The 20,152-nt window shown below is 39.8% G+C and overlaps 2 protein-coding genes across 5 annotated transcripts; one reads left to right on the plus strand and one right to left on the minus strand.

The window, feature by feature from the left end:
* The first annotated feature begins 1,798 nt into the window (after positions 1 to 1,798).
* Positions 1,799 to 6,801, plus strand: ikzf5 (IKAROS family zinc finger 5). 4 transcript variants are annotated; one of them, XM_040001271.1, is made up of 4 exons: positions 1,799 to 1,869; positions 2,638 to 2,804; positions 3,552 to 3,728; positions 3,805 to 6,801. In XM_040001271.1, exons 2-4 carry the CDS (start codon positions 2,672 to 2,674, stop codon positions 4,767 to 4,769), a joined length of 1,275 nt encoding a protein of 424 aa, XP_039857205.1. In that variant the 5' UTR covers positions 1,799 to 1,869; positions 2,638 to 2,671; the 3' UTR covers positions 4,770 to 6,801. The 4 variants fall into 4 exon arrangements, with proteins under 4 accessions (XP_039857205.1, XP_039857204.1, XP_039857203.1 ...); XM_040001270.1 differs by lacking the exon at positions 1,799 to 1,869 and adding an exon at positions 1,937 to 2,066; XM_040001269.1 differs by lacking the exon at positions 1,799 to 1,869 and adding an exon at positions 2,073 to 2,470.
* Positions 6,802 to 6,933: 132 nt separating this feature from the next.
* cuzd1.2 (CUB and zona pellucida-like domains 1, tandem duplicate 2) lies at positions 6,934 to 14,054 on the minus strand. The gene is made up of 22 exons (XM_040001728.1): positions 14,033 to 14,054; positions 13,239 to 13,377; positions 12,942 to 13,129; positions 12,664 to 12,762; positions 12,347 to 12,400; positions 12,168 to 12,266; positions 11,909 to 11,941; positions 11,712 to 11,810; positions 10,476 to 10,514; positions 10,290 to 10,388; positions 10,101 to 10,148; positions 9,922 to 10,020; positions 9,695 to 9,724; positions 9,506 to 9,604; positions 9,381 to 9,413; positions 9,154 to 9,295; positions 8,780 to 8,985; positions 8,390 to 8,565; positions 8,063 to 8,293; positions 7,816 to 7,976; positions 7,190 to 7,434; positions 6,934 to 7,087 (listed from the first exon to the last, which is right to left on the minus strand). Exons 1-22 carry the CDS (start codon positions 14,052 to 14,054, stop codon positions 7,041 to 7,043), a joined length of 2,388 nt encoding a protein of 795 aa, XP_039857662.1. The 3' UTR covers positions 6,934 to 7,040.
* Between the last annotated feature and the right edge of the window lie 6,098 nt (positions 14,055 to 20,152).

The following is a 20,152-nucleotide window of genomic DNA, read 5'->3' on the forward strand; positions in this document are numbered from 1 at the left end:
ATGTTTCCAGGCAATAGCACATGCAACCAAATGCACATCAAAAACCATTATATTATCGTGTTTAAATACTCTTACTTCTCTAAAGTGACTCACAGACACACCATACTCCTTATAAAGAATACAGTACTGAGTAACTCATGTTACAAAGGGTTCACCAGCAACAGGTTTACATTACTGCTGCAGTACTAATGGTCTGACAGTAGTTTCAACATGGTAAAAGGATACAGTGGTCTCACTCTACTTTGGTCATTTATTATCTTCTCTTCAGTGGTTCTTCTACAACTTTGACACAAATGGGGGAATGTGATCTTCATTAGGCGCGTACTAGTAAATTATTGATTGTGATGAAACATGAATGAGTCGATAGCTTTTGACAGTATTGCAGTTGCTGTGCCTCATTTGCCTCTTGCACATAACTGCAAGCTGTACATGTGAAAATATGCTTTGACATGGATTTGAATGGACAGGCTATCTTTTAACTTTTTTTTAGCTTATGGCAAGAGATGGGTGTTTCATATCCATATAAACATGACAGTGTGCTTGAATAACAAATGTACTGGGAAATAACAACACAATTATAGGATTTATTTTTATTTTTTTTAAATCTTAAGCATTTTTAAGTAGCTATCAAGATATCTAAAACAAGATTTTATAGTACTGTGCAAAAGCCTTCAGCTACCTCTAGTTTCTTTGTATTTGTCTTCCAAGTTTCCAGACTTGAATGAGTAATACATTTTTTTTGTTTAAGCCACCTAACTGACCTATGAGTCATTCATAAAAATCCATTTACCTCAAGGGATAATACAGTATTGGGTCTTCACATAACAGACAACTTAGTAATGACCCAGTTTTAAATTTTATCTTTAGGTACTTACTACCAGCACAGTGTTAAAAACATATAATTTGTTTCTATTTCTTTAGTTGAATCAATCAAAATGCCAAAGATAACACAGTTTGAAAAGCATAAGGTCATTTCCTGGCATATCTTAACATGGTGTGTGTCCTTCAAAAGCAAGGGTCTCCAGCCATCTGTAAAATATGCTAGAGGTTCTGTCATGGTTTGGGGCTGCATTTAAGCCAGTGGTCTGGAGCATCTTCTCAAAATTGATGGAATTATGAATACAGTGGCATCAAATTTTAATCCAGCTTTCAATGCAATTTAGAAAAAGTATGATTGGCAATGGATTAATTTCTTGGCATAACAATAATTCAAAACACGCTGATAGTGCAGTAAAAGCATACACTGAGAAGCAACATTTCCAGCTTACTTCGTTTTTCTAAGTTAAATGACTCAAATAAATTGAGTTGATCAGCTTTTTTGAATAAAAAGTACTGGTAACTTACTTAAATTGAGTTCTAATAACAAACTGTTAAAATTTGAGTTCAGTCTACTTAATATTTTTAATTAAACTCAATATTAGATTTTACAGTGTATCTACATAGAAAAAACACACACATGCACAAAAGAACACTTTCAGTCATGGTTTGGCCTCCCCAGAGCCTGAACCTCAATATTACTGAAGCAGTGTAGGATGATCTTGATAGAGAATGGAACAAAAGGCAAGCAAGCTCGAAAGAAAGACTTTTAATGTCTTTTAAGAAGTCTGGAGAACTATTCCCGGAGACTACTTAAAGAAACTACAAGAGAGCTGGTCTAAGAAAGTTCAAGCTATGGTGAAGAAAGAAGTTAGTCATACCAAATATTGACTTTCAAGATCGTTAGAATTGTACAAACTCTGTTTTTTTTCCTTATATACTCAAATTCCGTCTATGTTTGCTCTTAATTCAGTAAATTGCTGAACATATTTCACATTTTCCTAGGAATTCTCAGAGAGCCAGAATCATACTGCCTGCACGTCACGTCAAACCGTAAGCTGTTTTCTCCTAAAAAAAAAAAAAAAAGTACAACTAGTTCGACAAGAAGCTACGGTGGCCTTTTGCATCTGTAACTAACATATCACGCGTTCCTGGGTTTCTTAGAGCTTTATTCGTAGGAACTCTCGTTTTACACCGTAGCTGTGGCAGGAGGGTTTTTGCGGACGAACACAGAGTGAACTTTAACCCCGGTAAAATGGGCTATTGTTTTGATTTAGTAGGCTTCTTTTTCGTGTGAATAATTACTAGTTTGTCGACAGAGGGAAACATTTAATCGCTCCGGTATTATTGAGGATCTAGTTAAGCGTAAATGATGACCAGAAATCCGGGGTAGCTCTTTAACAGAGATGCTTTCTTCAAGATAAGCTAAAGTTAGCTTTTCGGCTAATGTAGCGTAGCGTAGCTTTGGTAACAACATCGCGAAGATGAGGAGCACCGTGTAGGACAGACGGAGCAGACGTCGGAAAGCGGCGATTTCCTGCTTGTCAATCATATTATCCCAGGGTTATCCTGTCTGTGTGTCTGGATTACCACAAAACAGAATTTCAGATCAAACCCATCGAAACATTTAAGTCGTTGTTTTAGCTTTGAAGAGGTGGGTGTGCTTCTTTTAAAATCCGCTAGCTGATGATGGTCATGCTTTGACTTTTTCAAATCCGGTTGTTTTCCTGTAATCTTTTACTTAGTTCAGAAAATTGTTTTTCCGACCTCGCGTGTCTTCGTCTTTGCTGGTCAGTAACACGTGTCTGAACGTCTTTTTAGTGTTGGACCTTTGCATCACTCGCACATTCTTTCGATGGGGGAGGAAAAACCGGACACGCTGGACTTTGTGAAGGATTTTCAGGAGTATCTGAGCCAGCAGACTCAACATGTCAACATGATATCGGGCTCTGTCAGCGGCGTCAAGGAGGCGGATGAGCTGCCAGCAGGTAACAAGAAGCTGTGTTTGTAACGCTCGATTAATTTTGTGTGCTTTGTGGTGCAGTTTGAATCAGGATGAGTCCATCTCAAATCCCCGTAGGCCTTCTGCTCGACCATCTCAGATATGCCTAAAAACCTTATGGTTCAAGGATTGGACATATACAATTATTGCTGTGAAATTTTAGCTTCATTTATTAAATAGTTTTGAAGATTTTTTTTTTATATGGCCGACTGACAAGAAAATCACAAAGATTAAAAATTTTTTTCTTCTAATTAAATTTTTACTTCTAGTTTGAGCAAATATGACAGGTACCACAAAAGATTTAAAAAAAATACCAGTAGATGTTACTGTCCATGTAGAACAAAATCTTTGCATTTCCAGATGGTGCTGTATAACTGACAAGGTAATTTTGTTGAATTATTTTGATATTAATTTTTTTTTCAAGACCTACTGCACAAGGACGAGTCCTTCCATTCAGGTGAAGTTTAAATTGTATAAACTCAGCAAGTACCAATGTAAAATCTGTAAAACAACTATGAGGGATTAGTAATTGATTTCACGCAAGTAGTGCAAAGCCAAGATGCTGTTGACACTAGAAGTCCAATACAAGACCCTAACCCCCTACCCCATCCCAAACCCTAAAACTGCCACAACTGCTGCAGGCAAGCAGGGGTCAGGAAGTTATTGTTATTTTGTATGTATGTATTTATTTATTTTTGGTCTATGTAAAAAATCATTTTAATTTTCCTATAAGCAGACTGCAGTCAGAATGGACTGGATCACCCCTCAGTGGACATGTCATTGGAGGACAACTCAGGGATCCTGGTAGATGGTTTCGAGAGGACCTATGATGGCAAGCTCAAGTGCCGCTACTGCAACTATGCTACCAGAGGCACAGCACGGCTCATTGAACACATTCGAATTCACACAGGTAAGATTAAAACGGCTAATCTCCAGGAGGTAACACTGATGAGATTTCGGTGCTCAGCTTGTTTTCTTTTGAACAGGAGAGAAACCTCACCGCTGCCACCTCTGCCCATTTGCTTCGGCCTACGAGCGTCACCTGGAGGCCCACATGAGATCGCACACTGGCGAGAAGCCTTACAAGTGTGAGCTGTGCTCATTCCGCTGCAGCGATCGTAGCAACTTGTCACACCATCGCCGGAGACGTCACAAACTCCTGCCAATGAAAGGCGCCCGCTCACTGTCCCATAAGAAGATGCTGAGTGTTTTACAGAAAAAAGCCAGTTCATTGGGCTATGGCCGCAGGCTCCTTATCAATTTCAGCCCCCCTTCTATGGTGGTGCACAAGGCTGACAATGTGAACGACTTCTCCCATGAGTTGCCCCACTTACGTCAGGAAACCTATGATAATCAAAGTCGAGCAGGCGAGGACGCTCTCTCCGCAAACCAAAATCACCATCACCATGATATGGTCGTGGATAACCCCCTGAACCAGTTGTCTACTCTGGCAGGCCAGTTGGCCAGTCTCCCCTCAGAGTCCCAGCCCCAGACTCAGCCTTCGATGTCTCCAGGAGCAGAGTCTATCATTGATGAGAAGCCATTCCTCATCCAGCAGCCACACCCTGCCACGGCTCCTGTTGCTGTGACAGCCAATATGGCCCATGCTTCTTCCTCATCCCCAATCCCCCCAGAACCCCGGGCTCCTCCCCACAGTAATTGCAGTCCTGGAGCGGGACCGTGCAGCGAGCACAGTGGGCGCACCAGCACCCCTAGTATCTCCAACAGCCAGCCCAGTACACCAGCTCCCGGCCTGTCAGCCCCACTTCAGGACCCCCACATGCTGCATCACTGCCAGCACTGTGATATCTACTTCCCTGACAACATCCTCTACACCATTCACATGGGCTGCCATGGCTACGAGAACCCATTCCAGTGCAACATCTGCGGCCACAAGTGCAAGAGCAAGTACGACTTTGCCTGCCACTTTGCACGCGGGCAACACAAGTAATGGATGAATGAGGAAAACTTTAAAAGAACTTTTAATGGACTCCTATGTTTTATTATTTCTATAGTAATATTATTTATTTATCTTTCATTTGGCCTTTATGTAGCCTTGTCTTTGAAAGTTGTACTTAAACAGGAAAATAGCAACATTCAGATGAATTTTGTATAGTTAAAGGTGCCCATTCAAGTGTATTACAAAGGGATGGTCAGTGTTTTTAACAGGTTGAGAATTTATTTGTGACAGCAGTTGCAGTGACATTCACCTACTGTCATTGATCAGGAAAAAGCTTGACTATGTAGTGAAATGTAAGACACTTTATTCAAGGCTACTAAATTTACCATGTTGGTTTCAATCTTCTTTTTCCTTTGGTATAAAAAAGAAAAAGAACTTTGCTCAAAGTGGACCTTTCCCCCACAGGCAAACAGATCAGATTTTTTCTACAAGGTAAAACCAGTGACTGCTGAATGAATAACTTTCAGCTATTTGGCAGTTTCTTGTAGATGATCTTTTAATGTTGCTTTTGGGAATGGAACAGGTGAAACGCTGCAAGAATGAGGCAACATAGGATTTTGAAATTGATACCCTGGGTGTATCCTGCAAAAAATCCCAGCTCCCATCCCAGTCGTCTGACCTTGACCTTAAGTTCAAGGTCAGACGTCAAGTTTCAAAACTTGAAATTGATGCCATAGAGGCATCTTACAGGATGAGGGGTAACACTGACAGCGCCCAGTGTTCAGTGTTGTATTCACTGAAATCTCTGTAAAGAGTACTGCATAATTTTTGCTTGCTTGCCAAGAGAGTGAAAGAGGGAAGGTCTACTAGAATATCTAATTTGCATTAACAACATGTCCCTTTCCCAAAATTGGAAAGTTGCAAAAAAAGAAACTCCACACAAATAAATTCTCAATACTCCTGGAGCTTTAACCAAGTATTGCTCTAATATTACTAACTCAGGAGTGACACTGTTGGCCTTGAGGTATCTTTGTTAAGCCGCCTTGTAGAAATTATTTCAGTGCTTGGTGCATTTTTACAATTTCTTTGCAGTGCCTGATATAGTCACTTTCTTGAGTAGATAGAAAGGACTGTTACTTTGAAGATGAATAGATTTATTGTTACACTAGCCTCTTCTTATTGTAACCAACAGACCCAGAACCTTAGGAAAAAAAGTTTGGCCATTGTAGTTTTCTATGGTAGCCATGATTTATTTTTTGATTTTTTTGCCAAAATTCTGCTACATGAATGCTGCTAACTAACGTAAGAATCAGTGCCAGCTGTACTATAAAGATGGCATTGAGAGTAAAATCTGGCCAAACTGTGTATCACTGGTTTTTGGTCAGCCAGCTAAGTTGTCAACCTAGACCATATTTGAAGTTGTGTTGTTTTGAAGTTCCTCCAGAGAGTGCCGTTTCCTGAAATCCATCCTAGTAGCTCCACTTACTTTGTCAGAAGGGTTTTGTGGACCCTTTTAACTGCATCATGTCACTTTCTGACCTTTCGATATTGTATGAAGTCACTTTAATATCCAGTATCTCCATGTTTAGGACAGAATTACAAAGTCTTGTGTCTCATGTGAACACGTTCAGAATGGCCACGTAGCACTGGGTTGCCACGTTTTAGCCTCTGTGTTTACTCACGCTGAGATTTCCAATTCATCATATTGATCCCAGTGATTTTTCTGAATATTTACTGAGTATTGTATTCTGAATGGTTGGATAGATGTTCAGTGTCGAGCAAAACCGTGCCGCAGTTAAGACTGCTCCTTTAGCGAGATTGTCCTGTGTCTTGGGTACTGTTGTCTGTTGCTTAGCAACATGTGTGAAGAACATAGTTATCTGTTTTTAGGACCACCTTGTTACCTTACTTACCAGTAATGGGGGCATCCAGTAATGACTGCCTTATGTTCTCTCATTGTGTCGTAGGTTCGTAGGTAATCGTGAATGTTTAAGCCTTCTGGCGGTGACATCCCTCTGGGATGGTGAATCATTGTGAGATGGATTAATCTAACTAATTTATAAGTAAAGTGTTTTCTAACTGAGTTGTGGTATGTCTTCTTGTTTTTGTTTCGTTTTTTGTTTGTTTTGTTTTCAAGAACAAAAATCAACCACTGTCCTTTTATTACAGGATGATGACAGTTGACATAATGAACAAAAACACATATTGTCTTTTGATGATGCCTTTATTCATGTAATGCAAGAAAAGGAAAAAAAAGAAAGGGTGGATAATATTCAGTGTTAGAGTGAAGGCGTGAAGAAGAGGGAGAGAAGTAGAGAAGATTTAAGTTTCTTTCTGCTCATCATTCGCATCTTCCTTTTTCTCAGGGTCTAGAAATAAATATAAAAAAAAGTAAGTAATAGTCAGATACTTTGTTCACTTTTTGTTCTTCTAGCACAAGAATTCAAAACAAAGTACAAAGTCGCACTTACCTAAAAGGTGAATGGGACCCACAACCAGAGTTTCACTCTCATGTTCAGACCCCACGTCTCTGGCCACTCGTTTGGTGCATCCGCGGCGGCAGCGGGAGTTGTAGTCGGAGGCTGGACATATTAGGACCTTGCACTGGAGGTACACGTCTTCTGTGGCCCGCAAGAACTGGAAGGCCTTAAATGTGAAACGAGCAAACGGGCTGGTGCCAGTAGTGTAGGCATAGTAGGTGTTATCTATTGGACAACTGAGAATGATAAAGAAAGAGATGTTACTGGAAAATACACGCATTACTGGTTTGTTTTTTGCTTACAAAAAGAGACCATTATTTAGATAAAGTGGTGGAACAATTAATTTATTATAAAATAATGTCCTTTTATGAGATCATTGTATCTTTTAAATTGTATCTGTGAAATCCTAATATTTAAAGTAACCATAGCTGGAGTATAAGCTACAGATATCTCAAAAGTATACTAAATTATAGTGCTTATTAAATATTGTACTTTTTTCAGTTATTTTCACTGGGAGTTTTAGTATTTACAACACAAATCCCTTTGTTCTTATTGTGGACAAAAACCAGTGTAGTTAGCGAATTAAACTGACCCGTGGAGGGCACTCATTATCTTACCCATTGCGAACCAAGTAGTAGGGTCTTGACTGGAAATCAAAGGCTGATGGTGATGCTATACAGGTGTCAATAAAGAGGACCAGACTGCTGTCACCTCTCCTCATATCGATTTCAATATACAAGTTCTGGTTTAGTGTTATCTCATATGGAAATTGAGTCACCTGAGCGTGAAAGAAAATTATCAGCATCATATAACTATAACGATAGGAGTTTTCTCTCTAGTCAAACCTTTACTGCCCAAACACACCTGATAGTAGAAGCTGCTGGATTGGTAGAAAACCATGCTGGTATTGTAACTGCCTGTGCCCGTTATGGTGGTGTTCTCTAGTTCATGGACCTCGTATAAAATCTGAGATACCGAGTCTTCCTCCATTCGGCAGTTGACGTTTAGCTTAAAGTTAGACTGGCGTGTGATCTCGCCGTAGTTGGAGTTGTAGGCACGAAGACTGTTTTTGTACACAATTTTGCCATTCTCAAACTGTTCAGGGAAGAAGATCAGTTGTTTTGAAAATTATAAAATACTGCTGTTAATGGGGTTTTTTTTGTTGTTTTTAGAAAGTTTTGGGGTTCCTACCTCTCTTGTGTTGCCACAAGTGTTGAGAGGAAAACTGAAGACCACATTGTAATAGGAAATCTGGGGTCTGCAGTGTGGGTCGTTCAGGTACAGGCTGTGACCATCATAACCCAAACTGTTCAAGTAAGACTTCTCAATCACGATGTTCATGTTGTCTGAGGAGCAGTCCACTCGACCTGACAGCATGTTGTTAACAAGATTGGTACAGCAGCTTGAATTTTTTTTAGGGTTTGTCGGTCCCACATTTTGGTTCTTATTGAATTATTATTCAGCCACTTTTTACAGTATGAAAAATGGTACAGATATGCATGATGTTTTAAAAAAGAAAAAAGATATAATCAAAGAAGCAGAGGCCAAAATAGCCCGACTTTTACTTCCTAATAAGCGTACCTGAGCTTGGTGTCAAAGAGCTCGTGAATTCGGCGTTGAAACCTCGACCAACCATAGAACCGTCAGTCCGGAAGACCACAGTCATATAGTTGGAAGTGGAGAAGAAAGTGCTCAGACTGTTGTTGCAGACTTTGCCCAAAAATGGTGAATAAACATATGGCCCATCATAGATTTCAATGTAGTCGCAGGAACAGCAGTTTTCCAGCCTGTGTTTTTTTAAAACACAATAAAAGCCATAAATTAGAAATTAGCTTAAAAGTTGAAACATAGATCTAGATTTTAAAAAAAAAAGATCTGCATGTAACTTCTGTCTTCACATGATTGATCCATCTGTGCCTCACATAACAATGCTGCTCATTTTTCTATTTACTTACTGTAGGAATGTGAATTGCAGGAAGATTCTTTGGTCGTATGCAGCTCTTAGTTGCCACATGCAGTAGGCATTGTCATGATAGTAGCTGGGATAGTTAGGGCTAGAGAAGGTGCCAGAGCCAAACAGATTGCCTCCACATGACCCTGTTGAATGTTAATAAAATAGCAAAAAGTGTCACTGCAATGACCAAAACTGCTCCAGACTAATTCTGCACATCGAGGACCCTACCTGTTGGCTCCCTAGTTGAGACTAAGCAGTAGGCTGTTTAAAGGGAGAAATGAAGGTTTTAGATACTTTCTTTTTAAGTAATATTGCAATAAATGTATGTTGAGATTGCTTGACCAGATACCCACAGTAGTAGTCGTAACAACAGTTTCCATAGTATTCACATGAGCTTGAGCAGGAACAGCTTCCCATGTAACTGCCACAGTTGTATCGACATGAGGGTTGAGCTGAGGGACACAGAAATCATTTCAGTAAGCTTTCTCGCCAGAGGCATTAACAGTTTCTGGTTTTACTCGAGGTCACTGAGGTTTTCGTACCTGTGGTAAAGTCAGGAGACTGGCAGTAATCTAGAAGAAGTGAAGAAAATAATTACAACATTAGATCAAGTTACTTACTGTCAGGAATTTACTTATTTTACGGGCATCATCGTAAGTTGATTTAAATAATACAGCAAATACAGTGAATTTTATAGCCATACACTATACTGTTGAGCAGGAACTGTGATCACCATTTGCAGTGACGTTCTCGTCTGAGCTTTACTTACAGTAGTAGTCATTGCAGCAATTTCCATAGTATTCACAAGAGCTTGAGCAGGAGCAGTTTCCGATGTTCCAGCCACAGTTGTATTGACATGAAGGCTGTTCTGTGGGGAGTAAAAGTGTGTTTGAATAATTGGTGTGTTTAATTCTTTTTGTCATTCAGTCTGTTGAGAGATTGTCATACCTGTAACAGGCATGGTAGTGGGCATGTCAGTAGACCATTGGCAGTATGCTACATGACAGAGGAAAGAAAATATTTTGACTTTTTGCCAGTTTAACCTTTTCTTACTTATTTAATGTGCTTGTTTAACAAACCGCTTATTCACATTATGTTAATATGAGCACTAATGAATTTGATGGGCTGAACACTTACAGTAGTAGTCATAACAGCAATTTCCATAGTATTCACAAGAGCTAGAGCAGGAGCAGCTTCCCATGCTCCAGCCACAGTTGTATCGACATGAAGGCTGAGCTAGAAAACACATGGGGACATAAGACTACAAGCAAATCATTAAATATCAAACTATTGATTTTTTAAAATTTAAGTAAGGGTTTGCACCTGTAACGTCAGGCCACGTAGTGGTTGATGAGCAGTAATCTATTTGACAGAAAGAAGAAAAGGTTTTCTAAATAAAACATAGTATTTAAATAATTGGGGATTATTGTGGATGTGGGAATTAGATACATAATTCCCACACTCTCCAAAAAATATAACAAAAATTGTTGCTTTGCAGTCTGATGGGGGCAGTTTTAAAATTACAAACACTAATTTTCCCTCCAGCCTGGAGTGCCATTTATTTATCTGGATTGTTCAGTTTTGGAGACGTCCACTATTCAGATGTCTCCCTTCTCTTATGGTAATTGTGTTGTGGTGCATAAAGCACTAAAATATTTTTGAAAACTCAACAGGAATGTCTCTGTTCAGAAATCAGGACCAGGTTTGTCAAAGAAATATTGTAAAACCTTGTTTTGAGCAGTTTCATGCAGGGCCTTTCTTTTCCCCAACATGTCAAAAGGAGCCTGTTGAGGTGATTCTGATCTGGTTTGGATCACTCCTAGTTGCCTATCTTCAGAGGTGTTCTAGGCACGCTGAACTTGGAGGAGACCCCAGGGAATGTGTTGCAAAGATTATATTTCTAATAAGGCCTGGATTCAGGATCCCCCAGGAGGAATTGGAAATTGAGGCTGGGGAGAAGGATGTCTGGAATATCTTGCATTAGCTTGTTGCCACTGCAACCCAAGTTCAGATGAGCAAAAACAAGTAAGCAGTTGGTTGTTGTTGTTGTTGGGTTTTTTTGTTTGTTTGTTTGTCTTCTACCAAATTGCAACTACCAAGTATATCATTCTGCAGAAGGAAAAGCAGATCTACCAGGATGCACACACAGACACAAGCAAGTATGGGTCAGTGGATAAAGCTGCTCATAACAAGGTTTGTGCATTATGACCCATTATGCAAGGGTCATAATTTCTGAAAAGAGACATTACGGCTGATCTTTTCCTTTTTTTTAAGCTATGTTTATTACTCATTTATTTGTCTTTCTTAGCATGACAAGGGAGTTTCATTATATTCAAAACATGACAGACATATCTCCAAAACTGAGCAACCAAAACAATCTGGATACATACAGTATATCCCACTGAAGGCCAAAGAAAATTGTCTCTTTAAACACAAAGTCACAATGTCGTGTGTCATTTTCAGAAAACCATTACACTGGAATCTGACAGACTGTTTGCTCCTGCAAGAGATGGCTGCAGAGACGGTTAACAACGTTGATCTGTAAGACTTGCCACTTACCATAGTAGTCATAGCAACAGTCACCATTGTATTGACAAGAGCTTCTGCATGAACAGCTTCCCAGGTGCGCACCACAGTTGTAACGACATGATGGCTGATCTTGAAAACAGAGAGAGATACAGTATTTTAAAAAATCTATGAGATGGCTTTTACTGAGCTGCTGCTTTAAAAATGTTTCCCCATACAGACTTTTATACCTGTGACTGGATCTCCTGTGCTTGGGCAGTAAGCTGAAACAAAGGAGCAAACCATACAGATTAAAACTCAACAGTTTTCCAAACATCTTTGCCCCCTTGTTTTTGAATAAGCGTGACTGTTTTATAGGCTGTGTAAGTGTGAGACTGTTGGAAGTGTGGCAGCACACCTGTAGTGCGAGGAAAAATTCTTTTCATTGGAAAGTGTGATCATAGTGAGCAGGGCCTCCTTCTGCTGAGCTTTGAAGGACAGAATACTTACAGTAGTAGTCATGACAACAGTTGCCGTAGTATTCACAAGAGCTAGTACAGGAACAGCTTCCCAGGTGTGCGCCACAGTTGTAAAGACATGAGTACAGATCTGGAAGACAACATTTACTTTATAGCTTTTAATCTCATTTTTTTTTTAAACAGCATCTTTACTTAATTCTTTTTATTTACCTGTTGTTGCATCTGTTTCTGGCATATCTGTTACTGTTGTGGATCCGCAGTGATCTGTGGGATAAAGATTTTAAGATCTAGTTTCTTTTATGTTTGTGTGTATCATAACAGGCACGTTGGGTCAGGAAAGAAGAAAAAGAAACATACTCTGATCATGCTGTTTTCAAATATTTGGGTACTATATTTTCTTATTCATGAATTATTTATCGTATTTAGTTTGTATACCTCGTTCCACAAAATAAAGTACAAGTTGCGCAAATTGTCATTAAATACAGGCCCTGAATAAATGCATTTTGGCACTTTTCAGCATTGCTTACCTTCGTAGTCATAACAACAGTCCCCTGTGTATACACAGCTCGAAGAGCAAGAGCAATTACCAACCTGGTAACCACAGTTGTGAATGCAGGAACCTCCAGCTTCAAGGAGGATAGACAAAAAAGAAAAAAAAAATTCCCATTAATTAAAATCTCAAGATTATGATTTTTACTTCTTTTTTGCTTGTTTGTTTTCTTTCACTGACAGTAAAATCCACAAATAAACTGTAGACACGGTACCTAACTTTATTTATAAAGGTATCATAACAGGTGTGACTTACACACAACTCTGTAAGAAGCATGAAATCCTGTGTTTCTTACACTGCCATCACTCCTGAAGCGCACAGTCAAATAATAACCGGTGGAATAGAAAGTGTTGTTTTTGGTGTTGTTACATGTCTTTCCCAGAAGCCGGTTTCCAGTACTGGAGCCATCATAGACGTAAACATCATCATATCCACACTCAGTGCTGTGATTAACACAAACCAAGAACACAACTTTGAATTAAAAGTCACCATAATACAACCAAAGTAAAGAGTGATCACACTCATCCTAGGTATGGAAAAATACTTGCTTACTTTACATCTGACAGCTCCAGCTGAATAATTTGATTGCCTGGTCTGATGTACCATATACAGTCAGAATTGTCTGGGTACAGGTTTGGATAGTTGGGGCTGTAAAAACTGCCACTGCTGCCATACAGGTAACCACCACATCCTGAAGTAACACAGAATCATTAAAAAAAAAATCAATTAAATACATGTTAAAAAGCTAATCAATTAACAATAAGTTTTGTGGACAGTGAGTTTAACATTTTAGTTGTTTGAATGTATAAGATTGTAACTGCTACAGCATAAACAGATATCCAGAACTATAATATTATTTATAAACTTTATATGCATGTGTCATATATACAAATTTTAAAGAAAACAAATTGGCCCAGAATCATGAATGTATTGCACAATTTGCATTTGTTGCATCAGCAACGGGTGCATTGAAAAAAAAATTGTATGTAGGTGTTGTCTCATTACCTTTAGCAGTAAGTGGCTCTTAGCTGTTTAGCTAGCTGCTCTGACACAGGGAAATCTAGCTGTTAGCAGTAATGTTCGGGTTTCTAAAGCACTTCATAAATGAGACCAGTGTGAAGGAGAACCTGTTTGAGTCAGGTGACAGGTGGTTCACTGGATCTACTAGCTGGAGTCAGAATCAGCCGATGCTATCAGTGGTTTTTATTCAATAAAATAATCTTTCTCTTCCCAAGTACATCCAACCAGTTTACAACAAAAGAGATTTTTAGCTGGTTCTATTATTAGTTAGCTATATGAACTAATGTAAGTCAGTTGATTGCAACCAACCAACTCAGGTTCTGTACTGAAAAAGATGGCGCTAAACATGTTTTAAAAACTTTAACTTGTAGCACTTATTTCTTAATTCCAGCTACATTGTTACATTTACGTCAGTTTGTGTAAATTAACTGTTTCAGTGTGTAAATTAGCCTTTATACATTTAGTTTTCATGTCCATTTAAAAAAATCTCTCTAATACTCTGTTTTGTTCATGACTGTTATTTGATGTAAACTGTTGACCACAGCGATTAAATGAACAATATTAAGACAGACAAAGACAGTACCATATATCTTTCCTTTTACCTGAATAACCTGGTGTAGTTTCCCAATAATCTGCTGTAGTCCACCAATAACGAGCAGCGTCGCCACGATCTACACCTGATGGATAATGACATAAAGATAACATCAATTTCAGACTACAAATGCAGCACCGACAAGCCATCAACTTGCAAATGTTGTTGAAAATATCAAATGACAAAATAACAAATTTGCTTGAAAATCCAAAAAGAAAAAAAGCATGATAAGAAACGAATGGAAAGTACCTTGCACCTGATGTGTGATGAGCACACCACAAAGGAACAAGAGAGTCCACATGTTTGTATTCGTTCACCTTCCAATTTGTCAGAGGTACTGAGCATTGCAGCTTATATACTCAGCAGCCGACTCAGACACTTTGTTTTAGCACCTACAAAATTACTGATATCATCAAATGTTTAGTGAGATTACCCATTAATCCTTTCCATGAGAACCACACACTTGTTTAATTATAATAAAAGGTGTGCAAATATTTTTCAGTCTAGTTTTAGGATATGTTTTAATGTATTTGCTTAAGATATACATGAGAGTTTCAGGAACTTGATAATAAAGCTGAGTTTTTTTCTAATATCAACTTCAATAACATCAGTGTTTGCTGAATAACTGTTATAAAGGTGTAACTATTTTCAAATTTGGATTCTATGGAAGGAGCTGAGTAAATCTGGAGGGGGTTTTCACTGAGAATTTTAAAATGAATTGAAAAATGAGAATTTTAAACAGGGTTTAAGAGATTAAAGTTAAATTGCATTTTTTTTTTTTTGGTTCTTTTGCCATCAGAATTATTGTCTAAAGGCAAAGAAAGATGCCCAACGAATTTACTTTACCAAATGGACCATCCCAGCCTTGCCATATTGGTCTATTTGATTCCCCTTGTGTGTTATTGTTGTTGTTTTATTTTATTTTCACTTACTACACATGGGACAGACATGACTGGGGGAAAGAAAAGGGAGAAAGAAAGAGGTAGGGAAAAAAACAGCAGGGAAGAGGAACAGTGATAAAGGGCAAAAAACAAAAACTAACAAAACAAACAGACAAAAAATACATACAGGGAGTGCAGAATTATTAGGCAAGTTGTATTTTTGAGGAATAATTTTATTATTGAACAACAACCATGTTCTCAATGAACCCAAAAAACTCATTAATATCAAAGCTGAATGTTTTTGGAAGTAGTTTTTAGTTTGTTTTTAGTTTTAGCTATTTTAGGGGGATATCTGTGTGTGCAGGTGACTATTACTGTGCATAATTATTAGGCAACTTAACAAAAAACAGATATATACCCATTTCAATTATTTATTTTTACCAGTGAAACCAATATAACATCTCCACATTCACAAATATACATTTCTGACATTCAAAAACAAAACAAAAACAAATCAGCGACCAATATAGCCACCTTTCTTTGCAAGGACACTCAAAAGCCTGCCATCCATGGATTCTGTCAGTGTTTTGATCTGTTCACCATCAACATTGCGTGCAGCAGCAACCACAGCCTCCCAGACACTGTTCAGAGAGGTGTACTGTTTTCCCTCCTTGTAAATCTCACATTTGATGATGGACCACAGGTTCTCAATGGGGTTCAGATCAGGTGAACAAGGAGGCCATGTCATTAGTTTTTCTTCTTTTATACCCTTTCTTGCCAGCCACGCTGTGGAGTACTTGCACCCCTATGATGGAGCATTGTCCTGCATGAAAATCATGTTTCTCTTGAAGGATGCAGTCTTCTTCCTGTACCACTGCTTGAAGAAGGTGTCTTCCAGAAACTGGCAGTAGGACTGGGAGTTGAGCTTGACTCCATCCTCAACCCGAAAAGGCCCCACAAGCTCATCTTTGATGATACCAGCCCAAACCAGTACTCCACCTCCACCTTGCTGGTGTCTGAGTTGGACTGGAGCTCTCTGCCCTTTACCAATCCAGCCACGGGCCCATCCATCTGGCCCATCAAGACTCACTCTCATTCATCAGTCCATAAAACCTTAGAAAAACCAGTCTTGAGATATTTCTTGGCCCAGTCTTGACGTTTCAGCTTGTGTGTCTTGTTCAGTGGTGGTCGTCTTTCAGCCTTTCTTACCTTGGCCATGTCTCTGAGTATTGCACACCTTGTGCTTTTGGGCACTCCAGTGATGTTGCAGCTCTGAAATATGGCCAAACTGGTGGCAAGTGGCATCTTGGCAGCTGCACGCTTGACTTTTCTCAGTTCATGGGCAGTTATTTTGCGCCTTGGTTTTTCCACACACTTCTTGCGACCCTGTTGACTATTTTGAATGAAACGCTTGATTGTTCGATGATCACGCTTCAGAAGCTTTGCAATGTTGAGACTGCTGCATCCCTCTGCAAGATATCTCACTATTTTTGACTTTTCTGAGCCTGTCAAGTCCTTCTTTTGACCCATTTTGCCAAAGGAAAGGACGTTGCCTAATAATTATGCACACCTGATATAGGGTGTTGATGTCATTAGACCACATCCCTTCTCATTACAGAGATGCACATCACCTAATATGCTTAATTGGTAGTAGGCTTTCGAGCCTATACAGCTTGGAGTAAGACAACATGCATGAAGAGGTTGATGTGGACAAAATACTCATTTGCCTAATAATTCTGCACTCCCTGTATATCAATCACCTGGATCACCTGTTGAGAAAGAAAAAGAGAAAACAAGCAAAAAGAAAGAGAGCAATATAATAAACAACATCATCATGATAATCTATGTGAATATAACAGTAAATACTAAATATTGAATATTATTGTGCAGCACGTAGGATCGACAGCGCACAGTGTGCTTTGAGGTAGGAGCCAAAAAGGGTGCACTTGTATTTAAAAGGTTCCTTCATGTAATGATCTGCTAGAGGGTGTGGGGGGCCATAGCTCTGTCCTCCAGGGCATGAAGCAGGTATGGAGGAGATCCAGGCTCCAGACATCCAGAGAACAAGAGCCCAAGGAAGATCAACGGAGGGGCAACCATGCCAGTCTCCCAGAAAGAGCTGAGGAGAGCCCCAGATGAGGGGTCACTCAGCAGCCGCGGAGCAGAAGCCATGTGGGGTTGCAGTGACGTGCCCGTGAGCTCTGCCAGCAGCCAGCTGTGCCAGAGTGACCGAGCCCCAGGCCCAGAGGCCGAGGGCACCCCACCCCCCGAAGGGGCCCGAGCGAGCCCCAGGCTCCAGGCCCCGACAAGCAGCCACCAGGAGTGAGCCAGTGCGTACCTGGATGCCCATCCCCGGACACCAAGAACCACCAACGCACTGATGACTGAGGGTGTCTGCCACTGGCAAGGGGAGTGGTGGGGGGAGATAGGCCTCCATACAATGGAGGGCCTGAGATGACCCTAGAGAGGTGGCGTCTGATAACCGACCTGACATATAGACACAAACAAACAGGCGCACACAGATACAAACATCCATTCCCACCCTCATGCTCTCATATGCAAATAGTCAGCACTCACCCAACGTGGAGACAGACATAAATAGACACTGCACATCACAATCACACTCCCCAAGCGTACTCTATACCCCAGGTCTGGGTACCCTTGCCCCTAGAGGGGGAAACTGCACCCAGACCCAGGTGGTGTTACCCTCTTCCCTGAGGTGGAGAGAAGCAGACCGCCCCGACTCCGCAGCAGCAGGGAGGCCCCACACTCCAGACCCCAATCGGACGGCCAACTCCTCCTCCCAGCCCCCCGCCCCAACAGGCAACAGAGAACGGGGGGGTGTGAAAACTCCAAACCTACCTCCGCCCACTCATGTGTAGTGTTGATGCATGTCTGTTGTAAGGTGCATTTAAAACCCAGGAGAGCATGGAGTTAATTAAGTTAAGTTAAATTGCATTTGAAGATTCAAATAAAAAACACATCACATACTATATACAGTAAGTGTGTGCACATACATATGTGTGTGTGTGTGTGTGTGTGTGTGTGTGTGTGTGTGTGTGTGTGTGTGTGTGTGTGTGTGTGTGTGTGTGTGTGTGTGTATATTTTGGTCAGGATAAGTCATTTAACGTCCACATTAAACAAATATATGGGACTGATTTCTGCCATTACTGCCTGAGTGTAATGCTGAAAAACTAGTTAATGGATTTATTACTTCTAGGCTTGATGTTTGTAATTCATTATTATTGGTTGTGCCATGAAAAAAAAAAAAAAACACACAATACCTCCAGTTAACCCAAAATTCTGCGGCAAGAGCACTGACAGGGACTAGAAAGAGAACTCAAATTTCTAGCTTACTGGCTTCTTTTCATTGGCTCCAAGTTAAATTCAGAATTTAATTTAATATCCTCCCTCTCATATACAAAGTCTTCAATAATCAAGACACATCATATCTTATTACCATATTATCCTCACAGAGCATTTTGCTCCCAGACTGCTGGCTTACTCGTGGATCTAGAGTTTCAGCTTTCAGGCCCCTCGGCTGTGGAACCAGCTTCCAGTTCAGATTCAGGAGGCAGACACCCTCTCTACCATAAGATTAGAGTCCAAACTTTCCTTTACAATAAAGCTTATTGTTAGACCATCCATAGTTATGTCGCAATAGGCCTAGGCTGCCATGATGCACTGAGCATTTCTTCTCTACTCCCTTTTCACTCTCCATGTGTCATTATTTAGCTCTGGCTTTGTCTCCCATAGCGTGTCCGGTCTCTCTTGAGTCTCTTCTCTTTCTCTTCACCCCCAACTGGTTGCAGCAGATGGCTGCACTTCCTTGAGTCTGTTTCTGCCTGTTAGAAAGACGTTTTTCGTTCCTACTGTTGCCAAGCGCTTGCTCACAGAGGTTCATCTGATTATTGGGATTTTCTTTCTATTGTTGTAGCTTAAAGCATCTTGAGGCACTATTTAAAAAAATATCTGAATGGAACTGAAAGTTATTAGATATTTTAAAGGACAATTGCAGAGACTCTCATATTAGAAAAGACATACTGTATTAGTCTGAGATTAGTGACAAATAAAAGAACAATCCTTCGCACTGTTATAAACATTACATGAAGTGAAAGGTCAAATAAAATTTCTTATCCCATTAACGCTGTAACAGTGTTTGTTAAAGATAAAAGCAGGAGTGTAAAACACTTGACCTGATGATGGTTCTCTCCGGTGAGAAAATCTAGTGTGCCCTGTCCTGTTGAATCAGGTGTGAGTGTGACGGATTTTCTGTACTGTAGTCACAGATAATTTTAAGATAAAAAAATATGATATGCATTGTCTCATAAAGAGCTATTTGAACATTTGAAAAGTGTTTGCTCTTTTCCCAGAACAGGTGGGGTTATTTTATAGTTCTTGTTCCAATGATAACACCCTCAAGACTCATGAAAATCTTACACAGATGTCCGCAGAGTCTCTCTGTTAACCTGGCTTAGTGAGTGTTATTTTAAAAGTACACTAAAAAGGAAATTTGCATTATATGGAATGAATAATGTGAGACATATGATCCATTATGATAAAAAGAAAAAGCAAGAAAATCTTAAAAGGGTTGAATGAAACTTGTTTCCTCAATTCCTCTTTGACGTCTAGGTTGAGCAAAAACTCCAAAGAACATACGTAATCAATACAGAACACAATATCCCCCCATACAAATAAATACGTGTGCAATATGGTGACTTTTCAGTGAATCACCCTGGAAAGGTGACAAACTGAAACAAGACTGTTTATCCCTCCTTTTCCCAATTCTTTATAGAAGCTGAGCTCTCCTTTTCACCCCATTCAGGATTTTCTTGCACCATTCTCCTAAAGTCATTATATAAAAGGGCACTGGGTGGTCTCCCAAACCTACTCTCAAACCTATTTATCTATATCTCAAGCACTGTCTGTACAAAGCAGGATATGAGTCATGACAGGAGAGCCCCTGACTGACT

Source organism: Simochromis diagramma, unplaced genomic scaffold (genome assembly GCF_900408965.1).
Source record: "Simochromis diagramma unplaced genomic scaffold, fSimDia1.1 OVJJ01000421.1, whole genome shotgun sequence".
Taxonomy (NCBI): domain Eukaryota; kingdom Metazoa; phylum Chordata; class Actinopteri; order Cichliformes; family Cichlidae; genus Simochromis; species Simochromis diagramma.